Source organism: Elgaria multicarinata, chromosome 2 (assembly GCF_023053635.1).
Source record: "Elgaria multicarinata webbii isolate HBS135686 ecotype San Diego chromosome 2, rElgMul1.1.pri, whole genome shotgun sequence".
Classification (NCBI taxonomy): domain Eukaryota; kingdom Metazoa; phylum Chordata; class Lepidosauria; order Squamata; family Anguidae; genus Elgaria; species Elgaria multicarinata.
This window is the reverse complement of record NC_086172.1, coordinates 70014363-70029921: the sequence shown is the minus strand read 5'-3', so window position 1 is coordinate 70029921 and position 15559 is coordinate 70014363. Positions and strand designations below refer to the sequence as shown.

The window sequence follows — 15559 nt, the reverse complement described above, 5'->3', positions numbered from 1 at the left end:
TCCCATTGGAATCTGGCTTCCTTTAACTTGAGCCTGTTATTCCGAATCCTGCACTCTGGGAGGATCGAGAAGAGATCCTGGCCCTCCTCTGTGTGACAACCTTTTAAGTATTTGAAGAGTGCTATCATGTCTCCCCTCAATCTTCTCTTCTCCAGGCTAAACTTACCCAGTTCTTTCAGTCTCTCTTCATAGGGCTTTGTTTCCAGACCCCTGATCATCCTGGTTGCCCTCTTCTGAACACGCTCCAGCTTGTCTGCGTCCTTCTTGAATTGTGGAGCCCAAAACTGGACACAACACTGTAGATGAGGTCTAACCAGGGCCGAATAGAGAGGAACCAGTACCTCACATGATTTGGAAGCTATACTTCTATTAATGCAGCCCAAACTAGCATTTGCCTTTCTTGCAGCCATATTGCACTGTTGGCTCATATTCAGCTTGCGATCTACAACAATTCCAAGATACTTCTTGTTTGTAGTATTGCTGAGCCAAGTATCCCTCATCTTGTAACTGTGCATTTGGTTTCTATTTCCTAGATGTAGAACTTGGTATTTATCCCTATTAAATTTCATTATTTTGTTTTTTCCAGCACTCCAGCCTATCAAGATCACATTGAAGTTTGTGCTGTCTTTTCGATCTCCACGTCCATTAACTCAGCACAGGTTTTGGAAGTACAGTCCTTCCAAAACCTGTGGGGTTTTAATGGTCCTTTTTATTCTTTAGGGGATTTGGAGATGGTTATGGAGAGTTGTGGTCTATATCTGCCTGTTTCAATGCAGCTGTTTTGATCTTGTTAGCTCATTTTAAAAAAATCAATCTTTGTTCTTTTACCATGGAGTTTAATATTGTATTTACTTCATATTTGTATTATAAACAGTTTTAAAGCCTCAGTCAGATGGAAAGGTGGTGTGTGTGTATGTACTGGTTTGCTTTTGCCTTGTAAAATGAGAGTGTTACATTTCAGTTCTGTGACACTTAAAACATGTTCCAGTTCGCATGTAACAACTAACTAAACTAATGGTTAGTTGGGGTACACAAGAGCAAGCGTGTTGCTTCCTGCCCACTCACCACTTACATTTTGCATCAGCTTTCATAAACAGCCCAGGAATGCTGCATTCCTGGGTTGTTTGAACCTAGGACTTTGGGTTGTTGAGGGACAAACAACCCAGAGTTTGAACCTATGGTTTGTTGTTGGGTTTAAACTCTGAGTTGTTTGTCCTACAACAACCCTGAATTCTGGGTTTACGCATTGCATCAAACAAACCAGGAAGGCCCCATTTATGAAAGCTGATGCAATGTGTGACAAGCGCATGGGAGGAGGCTCACTTGATCAGGTGCAGCACCAATTCATGGATTAAACAACCCATTAATTGGTATTATGTGCAAACCAGCTCATTGTGCACTGCTTTCTTTGAATATTTAGCATATGATGTGTCCTTGACCTGTTGGAGTACAAGCAACTTGCTTTTCATAAAATTACAGACCTTTATCAAACTAAACTTTCTGAAACATTATGTCTGCTTTCTTTCAGGTCACGAGGGAGGACAGCATGTCAGGCAACAAGAACACTAACATTCAAGATGCTGCTGCCAGGTATGGGTGTTGAGGTTAAAATGTACTGGGGTCTTCTGCATGAACTCATTGACCCTGTTCAGATGACACACTAAGCCACAGTGGTTAAGGATTTTGAGCTAAACATTACGACTTGACATGGGAAATGAATCATGACTTAGTGTGCCATGTGAACCATTCCTGACCATGGTAGTAGCTACATAACCATGGTTTAAACACACTCACTAACCATTTGTTGCAAAACGCTTAGCAGCCTAACCATAGCGTGTTGTCTGAACAACCCCATTGTGGTGTGGGCATGTTTCTTCACTCACTCTGTCAATCGAGAAGCCACATGTAAAAGATTCCTAAAAAATTTAAGTTAATTATAAGGATAATATTTCTGTACTTATCATTAATGCTTAGTTTACAGGTAAACTCACATTTGTGATTTGTTCTTTTTCTTCATTAACCCATTGAAGTTGTTTAGGCCTTAAAAAGATAACAGATTGGTTTTGGGGGAACCTGCCTGGTCTGCAGAACAAATACCTGTGTACAGATTTGTCCCCTTTCAAGAGAGTAGCATGATAATGGAATTCCCATGGCTTTGTGTTGGTTCTTGGCCACAGGCAGAAAAGGAATTAGTTTCAATGCATTTGTGTATGAGGTAATTGCCATAGAAAAAACTGGCACCATTGACTCCTGGCTTCTCACAGGCTAAGGATTTGTAAAGAGCTTTATCTGCTAAGTGCATAATGTGGAATTCTGCAATCCTGTGAGTGCACACAAACTCAGTTGCAGAATTCAGTGTTATTCTGAGAAGCTTGGCTTTGTTTTAAAATGATCTACTTCTACCCCTTGTAGCTGTGACTGTAGGACTTGAATGCATGTAGGAAATTTTATAATGTGCATGTATGGCATTTTTATCCCACCGTGCATAAGGAGCTGCCTTATATCAGACTGTCTCTCTTGCCCAGCATTGCTTCTATTGTGCCTGGCTGTAGCTCTCCAGACTCTCAGGCTGACGACTTTCACAGTCACCTGCTATCTGATCCTTCTAGCTAACCCTTCTAACTAGAGATAGCGGTGTGGGTGTGTTTGAACCAGGAACCTTCTGCATGCAAAGCATGTTATTATTATTATTTATTTATTTATATAGCACCATTAATGTACATGGTGCTGTACAGAGTAAAACAATAAATAGCAAGACCCTGCCGCATAGGCTTACATGTGCTCCGTTACTGAGCTCCAGTGAGCCCAGGGCCATACATATAGCGGTTTCTCTCTCCACACCCATTTTTACCCTTACACATGTACTGGGTTAGTGTGTGTGTGTGTGTGTGTGTGTGAGTTTCCAAGGCCACCCAGTAAATGTTATGCTATAAGGGGAGATTTGAACCTGGATCCCACATTCATAATCTAATACTCCTAACCATTACCATATAACTCTTTCACATCAAGTGCGCTCTCATTCCTTCTATCCTTGTATAGCAGTAGCATAATAATGAATATGTATAGCAGTAGCATAATAAAATGAATGTGTATATCTATGTGTAGACACATTGACTTAATTTACCCAGATTCTAAAATTCATTTTCCCGTGTCTCAAAATTTGGATAATCTTGTGCCAAATTGCGGCAGAGTCTTGCTATTTACTGTTTTACTCTGTACAGCACCATGTACATTGATGGTGCTATATAAATAAATAATAATAATAATAATAATGATGAAATCCTCTGTGCACAGAGCCCTGGGCACATAAATTGCTAAGAGGTTATTTGTGCTATGTGAGTGCCGGGGTGTTGTGCCTGTTAATGTTGTTGTGAAGAATGTTCTCTAGGGAACAGTGGTAAAAGGAGCTCATAGTCAACCCTTTGGATTTGCTTTGTTCAGGACCATTCTTCTGTCAGGAAAAGTTCAGAACAGCCCTCTGCGAGCCCACAGCCCAGTGTTCCAGGAGCTGAACGCAATCCCAATCTCAAATGCCTTCATTCTGTAAGTCTTCTGGGAGGGAATATTCCGAGGGGAAGGAAAAAGCAACTGCGCAAAGATTAAATAGTCTGTGAAAGAGTAAAACAGCTGAGCCCTTGAATAGCTCAATCAGTTAATCCTGGCAATTTCCAGCCAGGTTAGTAATTCTGCTTTTCTGCCAGAAAGCCTGGAGTAATTAAGCATGGCTTATTCACAGTCCAGTCAGGCAATGCTAGATCTCAGTGTTGCTTGTTGAAGACGTTCCTTCCTCATGAGCCACTTGATGGAATGGACACCATTGCTGTCCATCAAGCCTTGTCAAAATGTTGCCATCCCATTGATATTGTGAAATTCTAGATTTTTTTTCTTTTAAAACATAAGAGATGCAATTATGCGTTTCATCATGGTCTTTTTAGTTGTGGCATCCAGAATTTGGAGCTGCCTCAAAAGATATATGGTCGGTAGCATTGCTGCTCACTTTTTAAGTAACAGTGGAAATGGTTTTCTTTCATCTGTTGCTTTAAAATTTAATTGTAATTACTAGATTAATTTAATTTTTGTTGCTTTACGTTTAGAAGCTTATCTGGTATTTCTTATAAAAGGGCAGGTAAAAATCTTTAAAAAGAGGCTCTTCCGCTTTGTTACTTCAACTGCACTACTTAGTAAAGGACAGCATCTAAAGATAAAAGATTGTGCTGGTGTGTTGCAGTGCATCCATTGTAACCGCTTCATTCTAGCTGAGTCACTGCTAACTTCCATAGAAACCAATATGCTAATGAAGATTCTCTGTATCATTACTAATTGCACTCTCTTATAAATTCACTGAATGCTCTCATGGCTTTTAATGGAAATTGCAACCAACTCTTGTCCCCTCATTTGCTCAATTTTTTTGTTGTTTCTAGAACAGTGAGCCCTTTATTTAATAATTTGGCCCTTGCTGAGTTTGCAAAATGCAGAGGACGCCCTGCCCGATCCCTTTACTGAAGGGTGCTATTTTTTCAGCTGATAAACCCAAAGATGAGTGCACATGAGGTTTCACAGCTGGTTGAATAGGATCAAGGGCCACCTGCTCTTAGGAAGGAATGAAATGCTAAAATCTCAAAGGTTTTAAATTGAGGTTTATAGGAAACAAGGGTGATTATCAAGCTTCTCCTTCCATATGTTAAAGTGTATGCGTTGCATAAATACATGAGAGGTTTGTTACTACTTAGACTGCCTTTTTTGGTCAGTGCATGTTAGCATGTGCCAGAGAGTAAACAAAGCTTTTGGCATTCTCTTATCTGGCCATAGAAAGCACAGGAATCACTAAGGGCCGTCGATGCTTGCAAAAGAGTGTGAGCTAAAGACTCTAGCATAGGGAGTTTCTGGACCCTTCTGGCACCTTGAGTTCAGAGGACTTGCTTGGGGCGCTAGGTTCTGTAGCTCACACAGCCATGACTTCAAGGCTACCTTTGCTTCCAGACCGTAATCTTCTCTTTGCAATTATCTGTCAGGTCTCCAAGCTAAGGGGTTATGAAAAGTAACACGAGTTATTTCACACATGCTGTGCATCATGGTGGGTGTGTTTTCATCTTCCAGGAATGAATTAAATGAGGATAATGCTGCCTCTAGCCTTGAAGATCGTTTGAGTCCCGCTAATCTGCCTCCTGCAGAGGCTGCTGTTTTAAAGGTACATCACTTCTTTGTGAGGAATGGTGGGGTTTTCTGTGAATCACTGTCCAAGATTAGAGGCTGAATGCAAAACACTTGTTTGTGTCAAACACATGTAGTGGCATTGCTTTTCCAACTGTAATGTTTCCAGATCGTGTTTCCTGCTCTAGCAACAGACCGTGGCTAACCCTGGAGATAACGTAAAACCTCGATTGGTTAACTTCCATCCAATGAGCCAGATCCGGCCCATGGACTCACCCCCACCCCCCGGTAATTAGGTGCAGTTTGGATATGGAGAAAAATTCCATTTGCACAAATGGGACCCTTTTTTTGAAAAGGAGGAGGGTTCAGTGCAAAGGGAAGGTGGAGGAAGAGCAAGGTGGAGAGAAAAGGGAGGAGAAGGAAGAGAAATGGGGGGATGAGACTGAGAAAGAGATGGTAAGGGAGAGCGAGAAAAGAGAGGGAGAGGGAGGAGAAAGAAGGTAAGACTGGGGGAGGGTAAAGGGGGACGGTAGAAAATGTGGGTACAATTTCTGGCTTCAGCTCCACCAGCTCTGATATGCAGTTCCCAAGTGATTTGCTGCGAGGGAATGAGGCCCTTGACTTAAAAAGCGTTCCCCTTGCATTAAACCATAGTTTACTGTTATATGTATGAGCCTCAGGCAACGAGTCGTTCATTTAGTTGTTTATCTCCACACTGGGCCAAACCTTGATTAGTGTTAACCATGGTTAAATAAAACAAGGTAACTTCAACCTCTAAGCTGTGCACATAGTACTAAACTAAGGTTTAGCATAGGGGTAGGCGACATGTGGGTTTAGCATAGGGATGGGCGACATGTGGGCTGTGGATTCCATGCCTTCCATCCCGCACCCCCCAAAGAAATTTAAACATTTTAATTTATTTATTTTGAAAACAAAATCCAGAGCACCAAGGAGTGCCAAAAAGGTCAAATCTAGGTTGTTTGCAAGCTAAATTAGGCCTATTGGGCATCTTTTAGCCACTACAGAAGGCTAAAAGGGTTAGTCGAGGTTGGCAACTGGGAGATTGGATGCAGAAGATGTGTCAGTCTCAGGAATCCGACTGAGGATTGTGACAGAGGCTTGAGACCTGAGTGTCGTCCTCAACCAGTCCCTCACCATGTCATCACAAGTGGGAGCTGTGGTCCAGAGCTGCTTTTACCAACTACATCTGCTCCGCCAAGTCCGCCCCTGCAGTGGGCCAATCTCCCTACCGCAGGGCACGCCCCGGTCACCTCCAGGCTTGATGATTACAACCTGCTGTATACAAGACTTTCCTTGAAGCAAATCCAGCACCTACAGGCTGTGCCAAATGTGGCAGCCACGTTGGTCAGGGGGCTCCTGAAGTGGTCTTCTATCACTTCGGTGCTTCGAGAGCTACACTGGCTGCTAGGGGGCGCTACAAGGTTTTATTAACTGTCTATAAAGCCCTGCACCGCTTAGGCCCTGGTTGCTTGAGTGCCCGCCTCGCCCCAGTGTCCCACTACCAGCAGACTCGTTCACAGGAGCAGGGCGCTCTGACGGTTCCCTGCTACAAATGAGAATGTGCAGGGGTGGGGCAGGGCTCTTTTGGTTGCTGGCCCCCAGCTGTGGAACAATCTGCCAGACAGGCTCCCACTGTGCACTGTTTTAAACATCTGTGTAAGGCGATTTTATTTACACAAGAGTTTGGGGATGCGGTGGTTTGAAGTTTAACGTGGATTGAGGGCTTTGAATGATAACTGTTTTTATGTGTTATCGTAAAGCACTACGATGCCAAAATTTTTGAAGTGGAGCTATAAAGATCTTTTGATAAAGATAAATAAATGGGTTAAGTCTAGCGTGGAAACAAGGTAAATATAACTGTTGTAGCACTCCTCGGAAGTTCCCCACCCCGGTTTAATATTATATGTAAACCTGACCCTCCTTAAAGGCAGGAGTGCCAAATAATATAAAACATCTGAACTTTTATACAGGAAACTATTTACATTAAATCTCCCATTGAATTAGATTAGATTGCTACTGTATAGAGGAGCAATATTTATTTATTTATTTATTTATTACATTTTTATACCGCCCAATAGCCGAAGCTCTCTGGGCGGTTCACAAAAATTAAAACCATGATAAAACGACCAACAGGTTAAAAGCACAAATACAAAATACAGTATAAAACCAGGATAAAACCAGGCAGCACAACCAGGATAAAACCACGCAGCAAAATTGATATAAGATTAAAATACAGAGTTAAAACAGTAAAATTTAAATTTAAGTTAAAATTAAGTGTTAAAATACTGAGTGAATAAAAAGGTCTTCAGCTGGCGACGAAAGGAGTACAGTGTAGGCGCCAGGCGGACCTCTCTGGGGAGCTCATTCCACAACTGGGGTGCCACAGCGGAGAAAGCCCTCCTCCTAGTAGCCACCTGCCTCACTTCCTTTGGCAGGGGCTCACGGAGAAGGGCCCCTGCAGATGATCTTAAGGTCCGGGTAGGTACATATGGGAGGAGGCGTTCCTTCAAATAACCTGGCCCCAAACCGTTTAGGGCTTTAAATGTCAATACCAGCACTTTGAATCGGGCTCGGACCTGAACTGGCAGCCAATCAAAGTTTTATACTTTGAATGGTTTTAATTTTTGTGAACCGCCCAGAGAGCTCCGGCTATTGGGCAGTATAGAAACGTAATAAATAAATAAATAAATAAGTTGTAAAAGGACTGGCGTAATGTGATCTCGCCAGCCAGTCCCTGTTAGTAAACGGGCTGCCCTGTTTTGTACCAGCTGAAGCTTCCGGACTGTTTTCAAAGGCAGCCCCACGTATAACGCATTGCAGTAATCCAAACGAGAGGTTATCAGAGCATGGATAACTGTAGATAGGCTACCTCTGTCCAGATAAGGGCGCAGTTGGTATATCAGCCTAAGCTGATAAAAGGTGCTCTTTGCCACTGAGTTCACCTGTGCCTCAAGTGACAGTTCTGGATCCAAGAGCACCCCCAAACTACGGACCCAATCCTTTAGGGAGAGTGCAACCCCGTCCAGGACAGGGCAAACATCACCTCGCCGGACAGAAGAACCACCCGCTAACAGTACCTCCGTCTTGTCTGGATTGAGTCTCAGTTTGTTAGCCCTCATCCAGTCCATTACCGTGCCCAGGCACTGGTTCAGAACAATCACTGCCTCACCTGGGTTTGATGAAAAGGAAAGGTAGAGCTGGGTATCATCCGCATAGTGATGACACCTCAGTCCACATCTCCGGATAACTTCCCCCAGCGGCTTCATGTATATGTTAAACAGCATAGGGGATAAAATAGAGCCCTGCGGAACCCCATGGCTTAGGAGCCACAGCACAGAGCAATAATCCCCCAGCACCACCTTCTGGAATCGGCCATCCAAGTAGGAGCGGAACCACTGCAACGCAGTACCTCCAATTCCCAGCTCAGACAACCTATCCAGAAGGATACCATGGTCGATGGTATCGAAGGCCGCTGAGAGGTCCAGGAGAACCAACAGGGTTCTCTTATTTGCTTGGATTCAGATTGCTTTATTTATTTATTTATTGCATTTCTATACCACCCAATAGCTGAAGCTCCCTGGGCATTGAGAAAAATGTGAGATAAATTCTTGTATACCAAACCCTAAAATGTAAAGGGAAAGGATTGCATTAGAAGGAGCATTCATGAACTTCCATCCCACAATTTGCTTTTTTTTTTTTTCTTCCCCAAAGTGAATGCAATGGTAGAAAACACTCAGTAGCTCTTTCAGGTGACTGGTGATAATTTAATTAATTATTACATTTTGCAGAACACTCAAGAGGACGTGGAGATTTTGTTAACATCACAAGCAGAGAATTTAATTGACTTTACAGAAGCTATGCCTCGGGTAAGAGTGGAAATTAAATGGAACTGTGATTTCATTGCGCTGTTGATACTTTTGGAAGGAAAGCATGATTGATCCCATCATTTGCACAAAATGTATACTTGCTTCCAGTCTGATACTTTTCTGAGCTGGTTTCTCATACAGGGATTGTCTTATGAATGAGCCTTTGGCTAGTAAGGTTACATTTGCATTTTTTATTTATGCAAACTGATGGAAACAAGGTCCAGCAAGGGCTTGTTTGTACCACTTCTCCTACTGCAGCTATGTAGTATCTGAGGAGAAAAACATTCTTAAGAATGTTCATAAATTGGTGCATGACTGCTGTAGTTTGCATTATTTTTAATACAGATTGAAATTAAGGTAAAATATTGCCTGTTTATTACAAAACCAGGAAATGCAAAATCTGTATTATTTTAATTTACCAATAGCTATGCTATTATTAACTCTGCCTTATTGTGTATGCTGTTTTCATTCCCCGCCCCCTAGTTTCTCCCCTGCTTTTCAGCCTATAAGCTCTGAAAGTATTTAACACATTGAAACAAAATTCAGTATAAAACTAGGGATCACCTTTGTTCTATCTCTGGGAGATGAGGAGTGACAGCGCTTATATTGCTATTCAGCTGCAGGTCCTGTTAAAGTCTAAAACGAAGTGACACGAGAGGGGGAAGAAGTGGAAAGTCATATTAGAGCAATGAAAACACTTGAAGGTCTTTCTGTGTTTCTGAGATCTTGTCTGCTTCTGCTTTTTAGGTATCTTCTCCATCAACAGTTGTGCCCAGGTGGTTAGTGCCAGTAAGTTTTTGGATCTTAAGAACAATGAACGTTCGTGTTTTTCTAAATTTAAATTCAGGAGGTTATTTAAAAATAAACCATGGCTAATTGACTAGTAGTAACAGTTAGTGACCCTGTTCAGATGACATGCTACGCCATGAAGGCTAAGCATTTTCAGCTAAACATTATGGCTTAAGTGTATCATGTGAACCAGTCTTAACCATGGTGGCTACATAACTATGGTTTAAACACTCTCACCATTTGCTGCAAAAGGGTTAGCAATCTAACCATGGCTCAGTGTGTTGTCTGAACAGGCCCAGTAACTGAAAATTAGATAACCCTAACCTGAACAGCATTCTTAAGAGTTACTTAAAAATACAGCTCTACAGATTACTGTGACTTTGTGCGATTAATTTTCTCAAATTCCACCATTTCTGTTACATAATGTTCAAGAGTGCAAATTATATCTTTCCTCAAGTGGCAGAGGCCAGTCTCCTTTAATTCTGCCAGAGGAGGAACCCGCCCACCCCACTGCCCCCCTCCACTCAATCCCCAGTCTATATCCTTCCTTATGGCTGAGATTGACAGCTATGGCACCTTGGTAGTCCAGATGTAGTCCAAACCAGCGGCGATGCCTGTGTATTCTGGCCTGTTTTCCAGCTACAGTCTCCCTGGAAGATGGTAGCCTGGAACACATGTTGAAGAGGGGAGCGAAGTCTTTAGTTGAGTTTTCTTAAATTTTATCAGGATTTGTCAAGAGTAAATTACACAAACACATGTTTTCCTTGTACATCAGATAATGGGGATGTGGCCCAGCAGAGCTGACAAAAGAAATTTGGTGTCTTCTCAGTCATGGGAGAGCCAGTATGGTGTAGTGACCAGAGTGCTGTACTGGAATTTGGGAGATCTGAGTTGTAGTCCCTACTCCTCCATGAAGCTCACTGGGTGATTTTAGGTCAGTCATTGAGTCTCAGCCTAACCTTCCTCACATAGTTGTTGTGAGGATAATGTGGGGAGGAGGACTACGTGAGTTGCCTTGGGTTCCTTGCAAGAGGGAAAAAGGGCAGGATCTAAATGTGAAGATGACGGGAGGACAACATCCAGTGATATAGGTGACTCTTCCTACCCATCTCTCACCATGTTGTCCCCTTCCATGATCAAAAAGGATCGTTCCTGATAAAACAATTACTTTCCTTTGCCCACTAGCTGCGTCTCCTACAAATTTCCTTCAGGACATTTCCCCAACAAGGGTCTGAGATTGGAAATAAGCCCAGTTGGATAAAGCAGAAACAAAAATTGGGGAGGTGAGAGATACAGTAAAGTATTTGTGGCCATGAGACAGATTGAATATTCCTCCCACTCACAGTATCCTTTTCTGCATGTGTGTTATCTCAGTAAACACATGGTTGGGAACAATCATTTGCTGAGAGAGCACATAATTCGTTCCTAAGATCAGTTGAAAAAGGTTTGTTTGTATTTCCTTATTGGCTTCCTTGCTTTTGTTATCTTTATAGAGTGGACTAGTTTCCAATGGGCCTTTGGGGAATGACGTTGGCCTAGCTCTTAAGGCAGTGAAAGGCAGTACTGAGGCACTATCAGTCATGGCTGGCTCCCCACCTCTCCTGTACTCACCTGAAACCATGCCCAGGTAAGGGTTTCCACCTTGCTGCTGCATCGTTAAGGGAAATGCTGGAATTCTAACGTAAATCCTATTTTATTCAGAGTGTGTTTTACTAATTCAATTCTATTGTGGTGCTTGTGGTGAATGCCTCTTAAGCTAATCAATATATTTACAGTGTGTATCCCGTGTTATAGAATATTGCTAAAATGACCTTATCTGGAATTGTGTGTTGTCCATCTGAGTGGTGAGTTGATTGGCTGATCCATTCAGTCTGCAGGGACCAGGAATGTAGCACTCTTTCCAAAAAGAATCCCTCCTTTCATCTTCCACCCATGTAGTTTGTTTCATATGTTGCTTTCTTTTCAGTTCTGTTGCCGAAGACGCTACAACAAGGCCAAAATGTTTACTTACCACTGAACTATGAGCCTTGACACGTCTCATCTTCCTAGCATCTTCAGTGAGCTCCTGGAAAGGACTTTCCTGGAATTAACCCCATGTTACAGACCATGGTTAAAAAGAAATGCCTGGCTGTTTTATAGTGGATCCTTTCAACTGGAATTAGAATACGACTATAGGACGAAGAGCTGCTGGGAAGCCTGAGTATCTCTTGCAAACTACACTGAAACAAGTTCTGACATGTAATGAAATCCATGAGATTTCCATCCATAGTAGTGCTTTTGTTTATAGAAACCTTTGTAGAAAGTGGTCACTGCCATGAGCCAGTTAACTTTAATGGCTCTGTATATTTTCATTGGGAGGATTAGAACTTCTAAGGCCACCTGCTGGTTGTTGGTGTAAAAGAAAAAAATTGTGTAATATCTTTATAGAGCAAGCTCTTGTTCCTTTTCTATACGACCATCTTCTCTGATCTTCTTTTGTACTGACATCCGACAAATACTTTTGGCCTTAATCCACTTTCTAAACTCTGCACTTTTTCTTACAACGTATGGAAGGAACTGCGGATGCAGCACCTTGATGGTAATTTATCCCACTGACATGGGGAGATGAAGCAGTTTTGTACCAAACACTTTAAGGCTGCCATCGTCTGTGGGTGGAACACTTTTGCCCCATTCTGTATAAAGCATCTCAGAACTTAAGAATGAAGGGCATGTTCCTTTGGAGTTTTCCATCAGCTGCTGTTGGAAACATTTGTAGACTTTCAATGAATGACTCTGAAACTATATTAATATTGGTTTGAGATGTGTTCTCAACACATCAGTGGCTGATTTCTATAGTACAAGTGTATGCTAATTAGTTTCTGTCCTTTTCCTGCGTGTTCCATTTTAAACCTTTTCTTCAGGTGAGATAAGTGAGATTGCAATTGGACTGGAAAATCAAGAAGCAAAACATGCCAACAGCCCACCTACCTTTTTTAAAAAATAAACTCATGACTAGGAATTTGTGGGGAAAGGTACTCTCTCTACATATTGAAGACCTTATTGTTTTGAATCAATGGTGGTATTGTTTTCTACTACAAACTCAGGAAGAATGCTGTTTGATAGCTAAGTGAATCCCAAGTTTACTTCATTCTTAACATTTTTTTTGTAATCTGATGTCTGCTTTGATCATTGACTAGGAACAGTAAAACTGGGCATGCACAGTTAAGCATAGTTCTATGGTTCAAGTTCTAAAACTAACGTGATCCTTCTGCGGATTTTCAAAGGAGACGGGAAAGTTATAGAATACGTTCATTTTGATCAGTCCAAAATGGCTCAGTTTTGAAGAAAGTCCTCTTGAAACATAATTATTAACATTGTCTGTTTCAAGAAACTATTTATACTGATGAGAGTCCATACGTGTTTAGATAAGAAAGAAATCCAGATGGAAGAAACCTGTGTGACACAAATTCAGATCAACTGTGAAAGGGAAAATGTATGAAATGTGTAGGAACTGCCTTTAGTGTATGTGAGCTTTTGTGACAAAGTTAAAAAAACACCTTTCTTGTGTCACTTCCCTTGTATGGGATGGGGGTGGGGTGGTAGGAACCAATCCACTGTGTGAACTGTTTGTTCACCCTTGTCTTTCCTCACTTCTTATATGGCCATTGCTACTTGTGAAAGAAGAGCAACTGCTGTACTTTCATTTGTAGCATTGTGAGGAGTCCATTTTCTATATAAAATAGGCTCTGTTTGGGGGAATGGGCAGGGGAGGGCTGAGTACTTCCTCTTTACCAGTACCTGAACTCTTACCTGTAAGATTCACTAGATTACCAGAGCTCAGTAGTATTTTGCTCTTGAAACAGTTTGGGTAATTTGTTTAAGACTACTGATTTCACAAACATTTTCCACAATGAATTCTTGAAAATTACATGATGAATATTAACATTTTCAATATTTTAGACCTTATAGGCATGGCATTATTTTAAGTTATTAAGAATTTGAAATTTTGACATTCAGCATATTGCAGGAGATATAGATATAGGAGGAAAGGACCAATTGCTGTTTGATTGCTAGCGAGATTGTTAGCTTCACTCCCTGGAGCTAGCTGGATTATTGCAAGCCTACCCAGTTTCTAGAAAGTTGTATGTTGACTTTTAGAGAATAGTAACTTTTAAAAAACCATATGCTATTATTACCTTCATTTGAATAACTTATGTAAGGCCAATGCAAGCCGAAACAAAAAACAAACAAAGCGAAAGACATATAGGCGGGTGATCAGCTGTAAGAAATGTCTTTCCCAGTTCTGCTATTTTGAAATTCTGAATTATTAGGAATTGTTCTTTGTAATGCTGCCCAGTATCACAATCAAATGTATTTACATAAATAGCCAAGCTTACTGATTTGACTGAGGGAACAACACTCTGCAAGAAACAGATCTCATAACCTATATTCATACTGTAGAATATGTGACTCATCCAAGTGTTGAAGTAGGCAGTATCTGAGGCCAGGAAAACAGAATGTGGAATACAGCTTTTTCCCGTTAGTTAGTTCATCATGAGGTGACACCAGCAATTCCTTGGGGAAATTGCACAAAAAGAGAAGTAAAGTACACTTCAAGTGATCTTGCTTATTGTCTGATAAGTGTTTCATATAACCAAACTATTATATGAAAGTTGACAGAAGTCTGTCATAAATGCACCACCTGTCAATGGAAGTGAATGTTAACCTTAATCACCTGATCACTACCTCTATTTAACTGACCATTTGTTCTAGGCTTAGGGGGTTAATTGAGGTTGATGAAGTATATTTTGCATATATTACCTAAAGCCAGGAGGGTTACGTTGGATTAAACAGCAGTCATATTGAGAAATACAAAACTGCACTTGTGTTTACAGCAGCTGGTCTTCACTAGGTAAATTGCCTAAACATGTTTAGGTCTGGTTCATACTCTTCACAATCCTATTTGCATCTAAAATAAAAAAAATGCATGCTGAAGGAATAAGCAGAAACCTTTCCTTCCAGTTTGTAAATAACATGTGAAATAGCCACTCTAAATATGAGACCCACACTTGTATGAACCCAGCTTATTGCTCAGTAGTGGTATGAACCAGGACTTTGGTTTCTGTGGCGATTATGACTGAAGTGCTTGGATCGCTAGGGTGAATGGTGACCCTCAACAGTAATTCTCCTAAAGCAAAATGTTCACCTCTTCTCTGTGAAACCAATGAAGTTGGGGAAGGTGTGGCACTCCACATGCATCAAAAGGGGAGTAGGGAGCATTCTGGTGTAGCACTCCCAGGATGATACATGTTTCTGGTTACTGACTCCTTTATTCTCACTTGTTTCCTTTAACTGGACAAACTTACTTTATAAGTATGTAAGAATTATTTGAGTTAAGAGTATTTTGTTTATAAAACACCCACACCCACTAACTGCTGTATTTGTAACTTTTCAAAAGATGTAGAGCTTGACAGTAGCTCTAAGTATAACTTATTTTTTTTGTATTGTGTGTGTATATATAAATATTAAAGTGCACTGTTTCATGACAGATGTATAAAATGTGCTAGAATAACTGCACTGAACATACGTATATGGGAACAAGAACTGTGATTTGTAGTCCACTTGGAATCAGTCACAAATGAATTATGTTATAGCTTATTTCTAAATATAACACAACTGTGCAAAATGGCTGCCTCTAAGTATTCTCTTTCCAGAAGAACAATGACATAGCTGGTTCACACATTACAAAACGT

General features: G+C 41.2%; 1 protein-coding gene across 1 annotated transcript in view; it reads left to right on the top strand.

Moving 5' to 3' along the window:
• Positions 1 to 15492, top strand: part of LOC134392403 (band 4.1-like protein 5) — a 28365-nt gene extending 12873 nt beyond the window's left edge. Inside the window, exons 5-11 of the mRNA XM_063116698.1 lie at positions 1529 to 1590; positions 3442 to 3543; positions 5098 to 5188; positions 8961 to 9038; positions 9786 to 9827; positions 11321 to 11454; positions 11794 to 15492. Coding sequence (XP_062972768.1) covers positions 1529 to 1590; positions 3442 to 3543; positions 5098 to 5188; positions 8961 to 9038; positions 9786 to 9827; positions 11321 to 11454; positions 11794 to 11851 — 567 coding nt within the window. The 3' untranslated portion in view covers positions 11852 to 15492. The remainder of the gene's footprint in view (positions 1 to 1528; positions 1591 to 3441; positions 3544 to 5097; positions 5189 to 8960; positions 9039 to 9785; positions 9828 to 11320; positions 11455 to 11793) is intronic.
• Positions 15493 to 15559: the final 67 nt, after the last annotated feature.